General features: G+C 37.7%; 1 protein-coding gene across 7 annotated transcripts in view; it reads right to left on the bottom strand.

The window, feature by feature from the left end:
* SETD2 (SET domain containing 2, histone lysine methyltransferase) overlaps positions 1-19,116 on the bottom strand; it is a 134,440-nt gene that overhangs the window by 28,623 nt on the left and 86,701 nt on the right. For 6 of the 7 annotated variants that reach the window (XM_064274637.1, XM_064274639.1, XM_064274634.1 and 3 more), the window contains 3 exons: positions 14,165-14,213; positions 11,484-11,667; positions 2,227-2,899 (listed from right to left, as the gene is read on the bottom strand). In XM_064274637.1, the coding sequence (XP_064130707.1) occupies positions 2,227-2,899; positions 11,484-11,667; positions 14,165-14,213 (906 nt within the window). Of the gene's footprint in view, positions 1-2,226; positions 2,900-11,483; positions 11,668-14,164; positions 14,214-19,116 lie in introns of those variants that run through there. The other variant, XR_010319005.1, reaches the window with a different exon arrangement.

Genomic DNA, 19,116 nt, shown 5'->3' with positions numbered 1-19,116 from the left:
CATCTGTCCCAAGGATACACAGTAAATGACGGGTCAAGGATCCAAATACACACTAATGATGTGCTATATGTTCCTCACTATACAAAACCCAGCATTATCTCTGATCAACTGACACCATAAAAAGGGGAAGGGAAGGACAGTCGGAACCACAATACTTCATTTATCTACTACTCCAGCACACACTAGGTGGATTAGGGAGTCAGTAAAGGACTCCTATATAGGGACAGACTGGAAAACTGGAAGCAAGTAAAATTGTGAAGTTTGAGTCTTAAGGTTAACGACTAAACCCAAGAGAAATCTTTTGCTTGCTAGAATGGAAAAAAAAAATTCTATTTTATAAGAACAACCATATGACCAGTGAGCTCCCTACTGAGGGGTCTTTAATAGACATCTTTCATTGCTGTTGCTCAGGTTCTAACACCTAGCTTTAACAACACTATTTTAGGAATAGGGATGGGGCACAAATGCATCATTTCCCTTGTATCTGTGATACCCATTCTCAGGGAAAAACTCAAAACTTACAGCTTAGTACAAGAAAGAATATGGCAAGACATAGCAGAAGTTAGGACCTGAGAAGAAATTTGCTTACGACCCTTAAAACATTCTATAGGAGGCTAAAGTAAACACACAAAAAACCCCCAAAATCATACATTAAGAAAATTCATACCCAATGACCAATAATATCCATTTTCTTACTAGCCTTGTTTAGCACTGCAACATTCAAGCCAAATCTCAAAAGAAAAATCTAAGTATAAGAATGTTCAGTGGAATACTATTTACAATTATGAAAAACTAATTCTCAATTTGAACAACTACCCCAGGGGAATGAATTAACGACCTTATAGCCACATACGCACACAAATTTGGAAAGATGGTTAAGAGTCATGTTAAGTGGGAAAATGTGGGTGTAAAAAATTTCAAGCTTTCAAGATTACGAATACATATGCACATGGTTAAAGAGATTGTTAAAAATGAATGTAGTTAATATAGTTAGGGTTTCAGGAATTAAAGCAGGTCACAGTACACGGCTATTTTAACAAAATTTTGATACAGCTTCATAACAAAAATACTAACAGAAGTAAAACTGACTGTTTAATACTAGGTACAAAGAAAACATCCTTGAAATCTCCACCATCCCACAATACTCACCTTTTAGAGGTGACAAGCAATGATGGGAGAGACATAGGAATTTGTAAGGATATTGCTTTGTACAGTCTTTTTTTTTTTTTAACTTAAAATATATTGTTTTGCCTTATTGAAAAAAAAAGATTTAAAAAAACAAAACAAAAACATACGGTGAAATACAAAATCAGTATACCTCTAGTTTTTAAACTTAACATTATTATTTCTTACCAAAGTAATATTCTCAGGCTCAGTATATCAAAGTCACTCTGGCAAACTTTGTGAAGATAAACATGTAGGGTATTAAAAAAAATAAATCCATAGGGTGACTCTAGAGAAGGAAAAGGGCAAACCTCCTCCTAACTCAATTACCATGACAAAGGGCTCTCTGTTAGCAGGAAAATAGAAGAATAAACTGTATGTAATTCACTACCTATAAGCAAGAATGAGAGGAGTAAGCCAAAAGACACTTTAATACCAAATTATTCTGCTTGTATAATATGGAAGCCAAGCTTCTAACATGGCCCCAGTGATCACCATCTCCTGGTATTCAGACTCTTGGGTAGTCTCTCATTGAACCAGGGTTGGTCTACGTGACGAGCAGAATAGTGCAGAAGTAACGGTTATGTTACTTCAAAGATTAGGTTATTAAAGACACCGCAGCTTCCATCCTGGTGTCTCTCTGTCTTGGACCACTTGCTGCAGCAGAAAGCCAGCTGGACTGTTATAAGCAGCCCTACTGAAAGGCCCAAAGGAGAGGAAATGAGGCCTGCTGACAACCACGTGAGTAAGCTTAGAAGTAAATCCTTCATTCCAGGTCCTGTCCTTAGTCCTGGCTAACCGCCTGACCGCAACTTCATGAGTGATCCGAAGCCAAAGCCAGCCAGCCAAGCTGCTTCTGACTTCCTGACCCATGAACAGTAAGATAATAATTATTTGTTGTTTTAAGCTGCTAAGTTTTGGGGTGATTTATTACACAGCAAGAAATAATACATAAAAAACTGACTAATGTATAAAAGTGATCAACGGCAGGACCACCCTCCCCACCGCCCTATCAAATTTAACGTCCCATGAGCAGACAGGAGACGGCCTAGGCTCAGTTACCTGTACGATTGGTGGAGTGCTCTGTGAGTACGGTGCGGCCACACCGTAGACGGCCGGACACGTCTGACCTGGGTAATACATGGCTGCTTGAGACTGCGCGGGGGAGTACTGCTGCTGCACGCTGCTGACAGACTGCTGGTTGGAATCCCAAACGCCGTAATTCTGTCCCTGGACTGGGCCCGGGGCCGGCACTGGCAAGACGGCAACACTGGAGTCTTGGTGTACCACACCATCGCTCTGGGCCACATACTGTGAACTGGAAACTTCCACAGGGGTTGTCACATGTGGCACCACTGGCACTGGTGGAGGGGCAGCAAGGGGTTCTGCAGAGTGTCCCACCAATGGCTGAGCATGATCGTAAGGAGCAGGAGAACATACAGGGTCCATGCTGGGTGTGGGCAGAAGCACCTTTCCAGCATTAGGGTTGCTGGGATCCACATAGGCTTGCATGGGATAACCTGGTGGGTAGCCAGCAAAGGGGTGATGAGCGGCATTGTATGCAAGAGAGTCATAGGGCAGGGGAGATGTCATTCCTAGGTTCTGCATCTGCTGCTGTTGTTTTTGAGCCTCCCGCTGAGCCACCTCTTGCTCAAACAACTTCCGACGCTCCTCTGTAGAAAGTTTATTGCGGTCTTTAATTCGTACTTTCTTTTTAGAAGTTGGTGTATCATATCTAGAAAGAAAACAATAAGAGGACCACAGAAAGTTTCTCCCTAAATTGTGGACGTAACCAAAGCATTATTGTTATGTGGCTCACCAATAAACCACCAACTACACCAAATCCAATTTGACATCAGGTAAAAATCACACTCAAAATTACTTAAGGAGTCTCGCAGATAGGACTGAACCTCAAGGGTACTGATGCTTAGATGTAAATAACTTTGCTTCTAGGCTCAGATTCTAAAGCCTCAAATTAAGATACATACAGCATGCTAAATAGATTCTTCTTTAGAGTTAGTGGCAGTTCTATAATTACAAATTCTGAAATTAAAACAAAAACCAAAATACACTAACAAAGGTTACAGAGTTTGATGTATGTCTGACTACACACATTTATAACAAATATCAACATTGGAGTGTTAAGTGAAAGGTGAGTATGCACATACAAATGTATGGAGAGTCAGGTGCACACTCTTCTCTGTACACTAACTAGTACGGTCTCTTATGGCCAGCCTAATACACTGTGATGCTTTTGACAAGTATCCCAGTAGACCCACAAGGGACAGTCAGCTCTAACATTCACAAGAGATTTCAAGACTTGAAAAATTGTTTTGTGAAGTTCTATTTAGAGAATCAAACTCCTAAGAAAGTTCCCTTGGCAAAAATAAGCAAGGAAAACTAATTTCAAGATGTTTCATTTTTAAGAGGTTGTTAACTCTAATAACAACTTCACAGATAAGGGCTTAACATTTATCCAAGCAACAAAAAAAAGTATGGTCTATAACTCATCAAGCTGAAAATTTCCTTTAAAGTATTAGTGGGGTGATAGAGGTACTCTTAGATGCCTGGCAGAAACAAATGCAAATTGTCGGTAGAAGAGAGCACCTTAAAGCCAGCCATCAATGAACTCTCGCAGACAAAAGTTCTTAAGGAACATGAATTCATTAAAAAATACATTATTTGATGTATATGAAACAAATAAGAGGAACAGACCTACAAAGACTGCTGATATTAGAATTATCCAAGAAAAAGTATAAAAGAAGTATGTTTAATATGCTCAATGAAATAAAAGAGGCTATTAAAAATATGACTAAGAAACAAGATCATGAAGTTTTATCAGGTAGACCTGGAAAAGGAACCCTGTGAAACATCTAGAATAAAACTCAATCATCATATAAATCCGAGCATTCACATACCTAACAACTCAGCCATTCTACTCATAGATGTATACTGAAGAGAAACTCCTGCACGTGTACAAAAACCACGTATAAGAGCATTCACAGTAGCACTATTCAAACAGCAAAAGCTTGAAAGCAACCTGAATGGTCACCAATAGGAAAGTGGATGAATCAACTGTGGTTATTCACAAAACAAAATGTTACACAGCAGTGAAAATGAATAAGCCAAAAAGACATAAGATGGACAAATCTTAGGGATATAATATCAAGTGAAAACAAAGTACTTCCAAATTAAATACAGAATCATTGCCTTTTTAAAAAGTTAAAAATAACTAAAAATTATATATTTTAAGGAATATATATTGATGCCAGAAAACTGCATTTAAAAAAAGGAAAGCAGGGGAATAATGAATGCAGGATTCAAGATGGTGTGACCTCAAGGTGGTAAAGGTAAAGGACTGGATAAAGAGGAGTGACACAGCAAGTGTTACGTGATTGTTAAGATCCTAGCTTTCATGTTGGGATCTCTAGTGCTCATTACATTTTAATAAACAGTGAAGACAAGGTGCACACATAGATTAATGATGTGTCGTGAAGAAAGGAATAATCCAATAACTGATTCAATTCAGTGTCCCTAAGGTCCATGGTAGAGTTAAATAGGAGATTAGATCTGAAGAGCATTAGTAACATGGAAGATGATCTTCAAATTTAAAGAGCTCAGTGAATTTCAACCAGGTAAAAGAAAAATCTCTACATAAACATACAGCAGCAGAGCACCAAATACAAAGAAAATATCTTAAAAGTAGTGTAAGAGAAAAGCTGGATTACTTAGAGGCACAACAATTAGACCACGAGCAATTTTCACAATAACAGTAATGGAAGACAAGGCTGAAAGAAGGTAGACTCAAATGCTATATATTGTATGATATCGTGTATAAAACATTCTGGAAAAAACAAAACTAGAAGGTCAAAAATAGATCAGTGGTTGCCAAAAACTGGGGGCGGGGACTGACTACAAAGGGGCACAGGGGAATTTTTTTGATGTGAAGGAAGTGTTCTATATGATGACTGTGATGGTGGCGACATAATTGTATGCATTTGATAAAGCTCATTAAAGTATACATTTAAAATGATAAATTTTACTGTATAAGCTTTATTTCATCATCCGGTATAAGTAACTTATACCGGATGATGAAGTGAAGCTGATTTAAATGAGGGTGACCACCTGGAGTAACAGGAAGGAGAGTCAGGAATCAGAGAAGGAAATGGAATGTGTGTCTAGCTGGTCCCATCAATTGCCTCCTTTGCCATGAGACCATCAGAAGAACTAGATGGTGTCCAGCTACCATTACGGAACATTTTGATCAAAGATTCTATAGAAGAAACCATATCAAAAGGGGAAAAATTACAAAAACTAGGTTTCAAATTCTCAATAGAATCTAGACTTTCTGGATCCATTGAGGCTGGATGAACCCCTGAAACTACTGCCCTGAGATAATCTTTAAACTTTAAACCTCAAACCAAAACTATCCTGTGAAGCCTTCTTTGCACCAAACAATAGTTTAGCTTAATTAGTGAAGTATATCTGCCTTCAGCACTGTGCTCTTTCAAAGAATCATCGATTTGCGATCAAACTGACACTAGTATCACAAAAGGTCAGATAAGCTTAGGGGGCAGGGAGTTTATGTTAATGGTGATGGAATAATTTGGAAAAGGACAGCGAGAATGGTTATACAACTTGGAAAATGTAATCAACGTCAGTGAATTGTACATGTAAAAATTGTAATGGTGTATCTTCTGCTATATTTTCATAAAAAATAAATCAAGTAAGATAAAAAAAGAGGGTGAGCAATGCAAACAAAAATAAGTGAAAAAGACATTTCAGACAAAACCCGAAATATTTATTATGAACAGAAAGTCACTACAGAAAACTTTAAATAATAAGGTAAGAACAAAGAAAATGGTGAACTTGGGTAAACATAAACAAACTGAATAAGCCAGTTTGTCTCTACACACACACACTCTCAACAAAATTAACAACAATGGATTGGCAAGAAGAAGAAGGGGACAAGAAGGAATTATAATATTGGACAGCGATAGCGTGCAAGATGGGAAAGTTGCACGATCAGAGATAAAGCGTCCTGAACCCCCCGAGACTATGGCCCTTAGAAACTCTTCTAACTTAAAACTGAAGCCATTCCTGGAGAGAACCTTTCAACCAAATAATAGACAGGCCTAAAAAATAAACAATAACACCCGTGAGGAAACTGCTCCTTAGAATAACCACTCACATGAGACCAAAAGGGCAATATCTTCCCAAAAGCAAAGATGAGAAGGCAGGAATGGGCAGGAAAACCAAACAAATGGAAATGAGGAATTCAGGGTAGCAATGCGGAGAGTGCTGACACACTGCAGGGATTTCAAACAACATCACAGAACAATCTGTGTATAATTATTGAATGGGAAACTAATTTGCTCTGAAACCTTCATCTAAAGCTCAATAAAATAAAGTGTCCTAAAATCCTTGTGCTGTTCAGATACTAACTTTGTTGTTGTTGTCAGGTGCCATCAAGTTGATTCCAACTCATAGTAACCCCGTGTGACAGAGCAGAACTGCCCCATAGGGTATTCTTGGCTGTAATCTTTATGAAAGCAGATTGGCAGGTCTTTCTCCCTCAGAGTGGATGGGTGGGCTTAAACAGCCAACCTTTCACTTAGCAGCCAAGTGCTTAACCCTTTGCAATACAGGCTCTTTGATGTTAACTTTAGACTTCATCAAACTGACTGAAACCATCAGCTAAAGGATTAACACAATGGATTAAAAAACTGTCAGTTACAAATTATTTATCAGACACAGAAAGGTTGAAAGTAAGGACACACCTCACTTATGACTACCTTGTTAGCGGACATTTTACGTTTACTACAATAGCAAAAAATCTATCACCCAATTATTTTGCACATCAACGGCAGTAACGAACACCAACGTGTAAGGTGCGAGCTGAGAATGATGCTGGCTGTGATGGTTAAGGTAATGTGTCAGATTGGCTGGGCCATGATTCTCAGTGATTTGGCAGTTATGTAATCATGTAATTTGGCAGTTATGTAATGATGTAGTCACCCTTCATTTTGTGATCTGGTGTGGTCATCTTCCATTTTTGCATTTTGCATAATGACTTGTCTTTGGAACTTAATCATGTTGATAAGTGAGGAGCAGGTGTACCAGTTAAATCTCTATGAACAGAAAGATAGCGTATGTCTCCTAATATCAAAGAAACTTTAAAGCAGACTATAAAACAAGTCTTGACAACAATGCCAAGAACTGATATCAGACAGACTAATGTAATTAAGTGTGAATTTCAACAAAAAAGCAATTCGAACACACTTTGAGGACCATAATGCAAAATAAAAAGTATTTTGAACTCAACTATGATGAAGCTGCATTATCAAAAGTCTAGTTTATGTGGTACAGTATGTGGAAATTTGGAGTCCCTAGGCAGCACAAATGGTTAATTGCTCAACTACTGATGGAAAGGTTGGTGGCTCAAAACCACCCAGAGGCACCTTGCAAGAAGGGTCTGGCAATCTGCTTCCAAAGGGTCGTAGTCTTAAAAACCCTAGGAAGTGCTGCTCTACTCTGCACACATGGGGTCACTATGAGTCAGAATTAACTCTGGCTTGGTTGCTTTTTTTTTTAAATGTGGAAATTTATATGTTTAATTGCTTTTATCTGAAGAGAAAAAAATTTTGAAAAGTAATGAGCTAACCAGTCCGACTAACAAGGTAAAAAATATATAATAAAAAATAGAAACCAATTACTAAGAAGTGCTACCATTCTGCGATTTGCATTAGAGGCCTTGCTAGCAAAGTAAAACAAGAACAACGGATGAAGGTAAGAAAGGTAAAACAAAGCAAATTCATACAAAATAGACTGTCGACAGAGAAAAGCATCCCCCTAAAGGCAAGTAAAAACCAATGTACAAATTGTCAGAATTCATAAAAGTTTTGCATGATTGTGAAACACAAGAGCAATATACAAAATCAAACTGCATGCCGAAACACCAGCAAGGAACTGAAAATGTGACAAAAAATTAGGGTTTCTAGAAATAAATATACCAAAATGTGTGTCTTTTTGAAGAAAACGATAAAAATTAAAGAGATGAAAAATGGACTCAATCTTCATTGAAAACATTGAAGACCTAACTGAACAGAGACAGGAATACACAATATCATCAAGGTGACAACTCTTCATAGGGTCACCGTTTTGGAGCAGAGGAGTGAAGGGGAAAAACCTGACAAGCAGATTCTAAGGAAGAAATTAAGTCTGAGAAAAGACATCTCAGAAGATCAAGAAAGGAGAGGGCTTTTCCGTACTTGCTACCAAGACTTAAAATATAAGCTATAGTCCGTCATTATGAGTCCAGAAACAGATCCTCCCATATACGAAAACCTGCCAGAGAGAGGCAGTACTACAGATGAGCGGAGAAAGGATGGGCTTTCAAGTTAACGGTACTGGAACAGCTTAGTACTCACATAGGAAAAAAAAAAGAAAACGAACCTGGATCCCTATCTTACAACATACACAAAAATTAATTCCAAATGGATTAAGAATTTAAATGTAAAAAATCAAAACTTTAAATTTCTTAGAAGAAAACATAAAATAATCATCATCTAAAGGGTAGGAACAGGTTTCTTAAGACACAAAAAGCACTAACCATAAAGAAAATGATCGATATATTCAATTACACTATTAATAACTTCTGTATATCAAAAGCCACAAAAAAAGAGTCAAAAGACAAGCCATTAACTAAGGAGAAACACTTGTAAAAATTATCACCAAAATAGAATATCTAAATTATATATAAGAGAAACTCTAAAACTCGTAAAAGACAAATGACTCAATGAATGAGCAACATATACACAAAGGACACTTTACAGTAGAGGAAACAGGAATGGCCAATAAACATACGACAAGATGTTCAATCTATTCAGTAATAAGGAGAATGCTTAAATTAAAATCATGCTGAGTTACCATTACATAGCCAAACAAAAAGCCAAACTCACTGCCGTGTGATTCACAGTCACCCAAGAGAGTAGGGCAGAACTGCCCCATAGGGTTTCCAAGGCTGCAAATCTTTACAGAAGCAGACAGCCACATCTTCCTCCCGCAGAGCAGCTGCTGAGCTTGAACTGTCAACCTTCTGGTTAGCAGCTGAACGCTTTAACCACTATGCAACCAGGGCTCCTATTACACAGCCAGACAGCCCAAAATTAAAAACTCTGACAACTGCATTATAGGAATGGTGTATCTCAATTTTTTATAAAGCAAATTTAAAAAGAGCTTCTCTGGCCCTAATACTTGGCATAAAGAGAACACAAACCATAACTAACAATGCACAAAAACTAGAAGAGAAACTAAATAACTGGGAGCTCCTAAAAATCCAACACCTATGCTCATCAAAAGACTTCACCAAAAGAGTAAAAGGACAATCTACATACAGACTGGGAAAAAAAATTTGGCTATGACAAATCCGATCAGGGTCTAATCTCTGAAATTTACAAGATACTGCAAAACCTCAGCAACAAAAAGACAAATAACTAAAAAATGAGGAAAGGATGTGAATAGGCACTTCATCAAAGAAGACATTCAGGCGGCTAATGGATACATGAGGAAATGCTCACGATCATTAGCCATTAGAGGAATATAAATCAAAACTACAATGCGATTCCATCTCACCCCAACAAGGCTAGCATTAATCCAAAAAACACAAAATAATAAATGTTGGAGAGGTTGTGGAGAGACTGGAACACTTACACACTGCTGGTAGGAATGTAAAACGACACAACCACTTTGGAAATCGATTTGGTGCTTCCTTAAAAAGCTAGGAATAGAAGTACTGTACAATCCAGCAATCTCACTCCTTGGAATATATCCTAGAGAAATAAGAGCCCTCACATGAACAGATATATGCACACTCATGTTCACTGCAGCACTGTTTACAACAGCAAAAAGATAGAAACAACCTAGGTGCCCGTCAATGGATGAATGGATAAACAAATTATGTTATATTCACACAATGGAATACTATGCAAAGATAAAGAACAACGATGAATCCACGAAACATTTCATAATACAGGCTAAGTCAGTACAACTGGACTAAACTGAAAGTTAAGAAGTTTCCTGAACACAAACACACATTTCGAAGGACAGAGTAGCAGAAGCGGTGGTCTGGGGACCATGGTTTCAGGGGATATCTAGAACAACGGGCATAACAAAGTTTATTAAGAAAATGTTCTGCATCCTACTTTGGTGAATGGTGTCTGGGATCTTAAAAGCTAGCGAGTGGCCACCTAAGATGCTTCCACTGATTCCAACCTACCTAGAGCAAAGCAGAATGAAGAATACCAAAGACATAAGGAAAACGTTAGCCCAAGAGACAGAAAGGGCCACATAAACCAGAGACTCCTTCAGCCTGAGGCCAGAAGAACTAGATGGTACCTGGCTACCACCAATGACCGCCCTGACAAGGAATACAACAGTCCCTGATGGAGGAGAAAAGTAGGGTGCAGAACTCAAATTCTAGTAAAAAGACCACACCAATTGGTTTGACTGAGACTGGAAAGACCCCAGAAAACATGGCCCATGGACTCTCTGTTAGCCCCAAACTAAAACCATTCCTGAAGCCAACTCTTCAAAGATTAGACTGGACTATAAGACATAAAATGATACCCGTGAAGACTGATTCTTAGCTCAAGTAGATACATGAGACTGAATAGGCAGCTCCTGTCTGGAGGCAAGATGAGAAGGCAGAAAGGAACGGGAACTGGCTAACTGGACACGAAAAATCCGGCGTGGAAAGGAAGAGTGTGCTGTCACATTATAGGGAGAACAACTAGGGTGACATTAACAATGCGTGTATAAATTTTTGTATGAGAAACTAACTTGAACTGCAAACTTTCACTTAAAGCACAATTAAAAAAAAAAGAGAAAAAGGACTGGAATAAATGTTTTCTAGCCTGCAGTGGCCTGTTTTTCTACCAGCATGACAAGAGACCCTCAGATCTAGTGATCAGCATTTTGATTGAAACAGCGTTAAGATTCATTAGAAAACAAAGTACTATCTTTGAAGAGTTATCTCCTACCAAGCCCCCTTCCCCTTTAAAGAACAAATTTTTGGCTCCCCAAATAGCATTAGATATTCTCAAGTAGAAACCATCCAAGTACTAAAAGTCCATTAGTCTTCATAGCTATTATTACTGTCAAAGGAGAATCTGTCTCCAAGATTTATCAGTAAAATTTTATATTCACTCATCAAGAAAAGAGAATTATTCCCAAAACCCTTCGTGTCCCAAATCAGAAGTATATGACTTGGGCACTTGTTGAATGCTCAAAAAAGAGAGTAACTCACACAGGCCACTTACCTGTCATCTGGCCTTTTTGTTCCCCGCTCATAAGCAGAAGAGGGTGGTGAGAGGGAGCCCCTTCTTTTCCTTTTCTCTTTATTTTGAATTTGCTTGTCTGGGTCTCTCTCTCTTGACCTGTTAGGAGTCTTTGGGGCAGCCGTTTGATCTCTGAAGCCAACAGCATCCTTTCCTCGTTCAATTACTACAGGAAAATGGTTTCATGAAAGTTTACTTGGTAGATTTTTATCCATTATTGTAACAGTACATCAACTGTATAATAAAATTTTTATCCAAAAAATGAATCTATGGACTCTTCCTTCATCTACCCGGTCCTGAGTTTGGATGAGACAAAGATCTTGTATGTGTTTGTGTGTACGCAAGTGTGCACACTCTAACTTCCCAGAAGTCCCTTCTATCACTGCCCTTTTCTTCTTTTCCCCACTGAAGCCTCTACTGAAGCCTTGAACATTTCTAACAAGTTCTCTGGAACACAAGCATGCAAGATGTTCCTGTTATCTTTAGCAAGGCAGTCTGTTTGCCTATTCGAAATGCGGCCTTCAACTGCCCCTGTAAGTTCCATATTAATGATATACAGAAAAGGAGCTTGGCATGTTCAGCATAAAAGCCTCAATGGGAAAAGTCTCTATACAATGGGGGGGGGGGGGGGACACAACTTTTTATGAACTATGACTTCAAAGGGAAAAAATTTAAGATATAGGCGATCACTTGGGAAGTTATCAAAGCCAGGGTGAGCTGCATTTCAAAAAGAAAACAAAATGCCAGCTTCCTGTTTAAAGATGGTATTACTAACTTTCATTCACAATGTCTCTCTACGTAGAATGGCTCTCCTCTCGCTGTCCTCACTTGCCCAATTTCATCACCTCTGCTCCCAAAAGCTATCTTAAGTACTATTTTTCACTGATCTCCCCTCCTTGTTTCTCATCTTCCAAATACATCTAATAAATGCCACCAGTGTTTCTCATCTTCTAAATAAGTCTAATAAATGCCACCAGTGAACATTTAAATATAAACTGACTGGTGTTCTATGGTATTATTTTCTGTATATTAATACTGCCACCTGATTATTCAAATCGCTGTGCTCTTGAAGAGAGAACTTCTTATAAAATATCTGACATACCACGAAGTAGATTTTCAATATTTATTGGTTTTTCCTTGTTTCAGAAAAAATGTGCTATCAGTTGTTTTTTGCCCCTAGCAGTAGGGTTAGGTTTGCATATGCCATTCTTGCAATTGTCATTTTAGTAAGCCAACAGCCCATGCATTTATAAAACAGATAATACTCTATAGCCATGTATGAGCATTTGTCAGTGAGAAGCTAAGAGAACTCATCTATACCATATACTGCACAACTAAATGAACTGTTCCTTCTCATGAGGTATTAGGACAACATCTTTCTGTGAGGTACCATTATTCAGTTTTATGTGGATCTGCCCATGGTTACTCTCCTATGTCCTCCTGTTAACACATATTCCTTACCCTGTTGTTAATGTCCTTAAATTAGGCTATTTCTTTACTACATCATGGTAAAAAAAAAAATACCAAGAGTTTGCATTCTACTTCTGTATCTTAGAATATAATGAAGCAGAGAAAGAAATCATTTCATTTGTGCGGGCTGATTTCCTGATTTCATCTACTCAGGCTGATTTCCAGAGCTAGATTACATATTTCATGAAGTATTTTACATTTCACAATTCTTCTTCTGAACCCCCAAGTTCTTCGAAAGCTGTAAACTCTGTTTGCCATCAAAGGTCAACACGGAAACCGGGCAGAGAAGCTAGCTCCGACGGTCTACTCTACAGCTATGTCGCCGGTCTCACACTAACCACTACTGCTCAGCCTGGCCATCCTTTTTTTTTTTTTTAAATCATGACCCTGCCTTCTTTCTTAAAGGCAAAAATTCTTCGAGGCCCTAAGTAGGACGTCTGGCTATGAAGAAACTAAACCTACAGAATTAAAAAATACCCAAAAGAGACAACAATGGAAGCAAAGGACACCTCATGGGTCTTTAACCAGTACAACTATTTAAGATTATAAAAAGTTCTTCAATCCAAAAGTAAAGGAAAAGGCCAATAAATAAACAAAAATCCCACTAGTTCCTTCCACTCTATATTGAGTGGGGCTGGTGGGGCTCAAGAAACCAATAACAGCCAAGATAAACGATCCCATTGATGTGATCTCTAAAGACGTAAGTCGGTACGAAGCCCAGACACCAGTGCCCCACAGCCACCCTGTTCTTTTCTCCTGTTACCTTCTGTGACAGTGATTCTTAACTTCTTCAGGGGTTACTGAATCTGAGAATCTGATGAAGTTTTTGAACTTTCCCCAGAAAAATATACACATAGGATTTTGCATATAGACATCTAGAAGTAAAACCCTGCCACGGATGTCCAGGAGTAGGATTTAAGAATGTCTGCTCTAGAGGAACAAATGAATGAAAGAAAAGCTTCTAAAGGTCACAACTTTAAGGAAAACAGGAACACAGGCAGTATTAAGGGTATCTTTGGCAAAAAGTCACCAAGAAAGAATAAAACAGTGCATGTCTCCAATCCTTTATTTACATATTGTCTGGCTCAAAAAAAAAAAAAAAGCAAAAAACTAAAGTTCTTATCAGTTTCCTCTGCATATTTCCAAAAGAATATTTGTAAAGCCATATACATGGGGTATCTCTGAATACCTACTTGTGTTCTCCTTTTCAGTTTGACTTTTCTTTGGAATTCGATATACCTCCTGCAAAGAAAGAAACCAGAGGAAGGGTTATTAGTGTAGGGTGGAAACAGTGATGGTTTTGAAGCTGACTGATTTTACATGGCAAGAAAGAAATAGAAAGGAACAGGCTATATTTAATTATTCTCCATAATTTGACTTATATATTTGGCTTTAAATACGAATAGAACCTTGCCCCTTAAAAACAAGTAAAAACATATAACCCAAGTATATCTTAAAAACAAGCTATCGATTGTATGTATGTATGTGTAATTTTTTTTTTACATCTATCACAGCTTCACTAAGTGGCTGGGCTTTATTTCTGGCAGTAATACACTTCCTCATAATCTTTCATTTCTGTATGCCTTCTGCCTATGCATTCCTGCATATAAACTGAAGTCATCTATAGTTTCTTTACTGAGAGTATTCATAAATGTAGTTCTAAAGTCTCGCTTCTCATCCTTACTTAAAGGAAGAAAAGATCAGTAATAATCCAGCTACATAAAAGCAAGAAAAACTGTAGGTGTAAAGCTAATTCCTGCTATTCACATAATCTTCTATGAAACGAAGCTCAGATTATCTACTCCCTCCTCATGTTACACGTTAGAAAAGTGAGGCCCCGAAAATGGAACTAAAATTTTTCAATTCCCAGAATAATGAAATAACAGGGTTAGTCTCAGAACCCAGGTGTTCTGACTTATAGTCCAATGGTTCTTTCATAATTGCCAGTCCCTCGAGTAGAAGTTTTGACAAAGTAAAGTGATTTTACATCAAGGGTTAACATGAATGAAGCCAACTCAGATTAACATTTTCTGCAATGGCCTCTGGGGGTGACATCACTCCATACAGACTGCCATATTGTGCAGGCTATTAATACTATTTATTTATAAGATAAAGTAATTTTAAGAAATGTCATAATTATCTTCACACGGCTGCTTTTTCAAAGGGTTGATAGTTAACCCCTCAGAGGGGCCTAAAAGATCTGCTTTCTCAGCCCAGCCAATCCTCTTTAATATCATTCCATTTTATTTCTTTAGTGTCCATGTGTTCCCCAACACACGCACGTGCACACACACGCACAATATCTCTCTCAAAATTAATTTTTAAGAACCCAGACTGGCTTATTCTTTGCTGTATCTCTAGCACTAAAAATAGTGTCTGGCATATATTCTATGCTCAAATACTTACTGAATGGACAAACAACTGTGTTCTACTTCTAATATGTAGAAATCACCCATACAGTGCTACATAAACTCAAAATTATTGCATGTACCTCATGCTTCTTTATCACTAAACCTTTATCATCAGTCTTTGCATCCCTGGTAAGAACATTTTTCACAGGTCTCACCTACAACCACAAAATATTATGTATTTAAGTCAGAGCAGTAAGTGTGCCCTTCAACATTTTTAAAGCTCCTTTCAGTGTTGAGAACAGGCTGCCCTTGGTCAATCACTCCCTTCTAGTCAAAGGCTCAAAAATCTATCTTCAGAAAATTGCCTGATGAAAGCTGAATCACTGATAAGCTCATAGGGCACCAATACAGCCAACGTAACTCTGTTAAGAGTGTGTAAATGTATACAGAGATGTTTTTAATATGCTGATACAAAGACAACATGATTATTTGTGGAAAACTGATTTGCTCATTTACATAACAAGTATTTGAGTAACAATTACGTACTAAAAGCACACATTAAGAGTCTACTATCTTTTGGATGCTGTACCAACTTTCAAGGAGTTCATAGGCTATAGTAACAATGGCTGACACATTTTACTGTGTGTCAGGTCCTTTTCGTACATTCTCAAATACTCTTACCCCACTATGAGAGATATGATTACTATACTGTACACACAAAACATGCTCAGAGAGATTAAGTAACTATATTTCAGGGTCACACCGTGAGGGTCACACCCTTAGGATTCGAGCCTAGATCTGTCTGTATCCAAAGGGCACATTCTTAACTACTATTACTATTACCTCATAGGCACTCAAGAAAAAGAGAACGTAAACATACACTATCTTATGATAGGTATGTATAAACAGTTAAGAGAAATATAAAGGAGGAATACTCAAACTGGTTTGGTCCTTAAGAGGGAAGACAGAGATAGATATCCTGAAGGAAGTGGACATTTGAATTGTCTTGAAGGATGAGTAGGAGTTGGACAGATAAAAACAGACAGACGTGGAAAGTATAAACATGGTAGACTGAACACAAGTGTTTATCCTCACTTTAACCTGAGGCCCTATAAAATGACAGTGAAGGAATAAAAAAGGTATAAACCCATTTGTAGTATCTTCTTTTTCTAAGAATGTTAATTATATGGGGTACTGGATATGTGTGTACATTTAAGTCCCCACCCCCCCATTCTGTGCATTGGTCCTTTTTTGTTCGATTATTCAGAATGAGGGGAAAAAAGTATCCACAAAATAAGATGCTATAAAAAAGAAACAGACAATAAGCACAAGTTCTTGGTAAGAGAATATACGATAGAAAAAAGGGTTAAGAATCTCCCAGAAAGTGGAACAAAAAAAATCAAGAAGGAAAATGGGAAATAAAATTAGAGGATAACTACCAGAAGTTCAACACCTGAATAGTAAGAATTCCAGAAAGCAAGGACAGAGAAAATTGAGGGGAGGAAAGCATTAAAAACAAAAACATCCAGCATAACTATATGGTCCCCAGCTATCACCACTGACTGCTCTCACAGGAATCACAACAGAAGGTCCCAGAGCTCAAGAAAAATGCAGAACAAAATCCTAACTCACAAAAAAAGACCAGACTGGCGGAGACCGCAGAAACCCCTAGAGTATGGCCCCCGGACACCCTTTTAACTTAGTACTGAAGTCACTCCTGAAGTTCACCCTTCAGCAAAAATTAGACAGGCCTATAAAACAAACAATAATAATACACACAGCTCAATCATGCATATGAGACTAAATGGGCACACTGGCCCACAGGCAAGGACGAGAAGGCAGGAAGGCACAGTATAACTAGATGAATGGAAATGGGGAACTCAGGGTCGAGAAAGGGAGGGTGTTGACACTTCACAGGGTTGGCAACCAATATCACAAAACAATCATGTATTAACTGTTTAATGAGAAACTAATTTGCTCTGTAAGCCTTCACCTAAAGTACAATTAAAATAAATAAAGTAAAATAAAAACAAAATTTCTTAGAACTGAAAGACTAAGTTACCAGATTAAGAGGGCTCAGAGTGCCCAGCACTGAATCAAATGAATAGCAAATGAATTAAAATCCTATCAGAGTTCACCAACAATAACCAGAAAATGACTGTATGTATGTATGTGTATAGGTATATATGTATACAGATAGGTACAGGTATGTACATGTGTTCACAGATAGCCATATTTATATGTTCATGTACAGATATGTATGTGCACGCATATATTTCATACAGTTACCAAACACTTTGCAAGATTGGTTTTTTGGGTTTGAAGGCTTAGGACCTTAGTTTCATGGAACAACCCAGTCAACTGACATAGTTCGTAAGGTTCGTGTTCTGCATCCTAGTGAGGTGAGTACTATCTGCGGTCTTAAAAGCTTGCAAGCAGCCATCTAAGATATAAACTGGTCTCTACTTGTCCGGAGCAAAACAGAAAGAAGGAAACCAAAGTCTCAGAGAAGACACTAGTGTATAGGATTAACAGCCTACATGAGCCGCAATCTCATCTACCTTGAGCCCAGAATAACTAGATGTGCCCAGCTAATACTACTGACCCTTCTGATCAACGCCACAATAGATGGAACCTGGTAGAATGGAAGAAAAGCGAAAGCAAATTCTTAAAAAGTTCATACTTACAATGGACCAGTTGAGACTAGAAGACTCCCTGAGACTATCACCCTAAGATACTCTTTAAACTTTTAAGTGAAATTGTCCCTGGAAGTCACCTTTTAGCAAAATAACAGATTAGCACACAAAATAAAGGATGTTACCCATGACTATGGTGCTCCACTAGTAAACCATCTGTATGAGACCAAAGGCCAACATTTACTCTAAAGCAAAGATAAGAAGATAAGGAGGCAGGGAAGCTGGAACACCAGAAACAGAATAACCAGGACACAATTGAAGAGAATGCTGATACATTGTAAAAAATGTAACTAATGTCACGGGAATACTTTGTAAAGAAATTGTCAAAGGGTAACCGAATTTCCTGTGTAAGCTTTCACAGAAAACAACAATGAAATATTATTTTAAAAAATTCTATTAGACTGTATAGCAACACTGTAAGCTAGAAAATGATGGATTGATCTTACGAACATTTTAATGAAAATTTACTTTCAAATGATAATTATATGATCCATCAAACAAGTAGAAATAGAATAAAGGTATTTTTTCAGATGTATATGGTTTGAAAATTTTATCTGCTGGAGAACAATGCTGAGGATCAAAAAACATGTTTCTGAGGTTCTAAGATTCAAATTCCTAAATTCTATGTTACACACCTCATACACTGTCCACAGTGTGCACTGTGCCATATTAAGTACTTATAAAAAAAAGACTAATTCCTGAGAGAGTGATGGAAAAGCTTTGTAAAGTTAATGCAAATGATTATCCAGCACTAAGGATACAGATACATATTAATACATCCATGTATATAAATTCAACCACTGCGTATTCAACACAGATGAAGCTTTGAAAAATTTCCCCTTTGTACAGTAACTAGTAGGTGGTGGTTATTTAAAAAAAAAAAAAAAACAACTTGCAAAAGATGTGACAATGTCTTTCAAATTAGTCATAATCTTGAATAAAGGTATCTCCCACCAATACTGCCTCTAAAAGAAAAGCTTAGTTACCCGGAAACAGTATTTTCAGAGAGATGACTATAATTAGCAATACCAATTTTTTAATTAAAAACAGGTAAATGTTTTAAATATGGGTTACTTGGGAGATGATAAAACTATTAAT

Source organism: Loxodonta africana, chromosome 22 (genome assembly GCF_030014295.1).
Source record: "Loxodonta africana isolate mLoxAfr1 chromosome 22, mLoxAfr1.hap2, whole genome shotgun sequence".
In the NCBI taxonomy this organism is placed as follows: Eukaryota; Metazoa; Chordata; class Mammalia; order Proboscidea; family Elephantidae; genus Loxodonta; species Loxodonta africana.
Note: the sequence above shows the minus strand (reverse complement) of the source record. Positions and strands in the feature narration are given on the sequence as shown.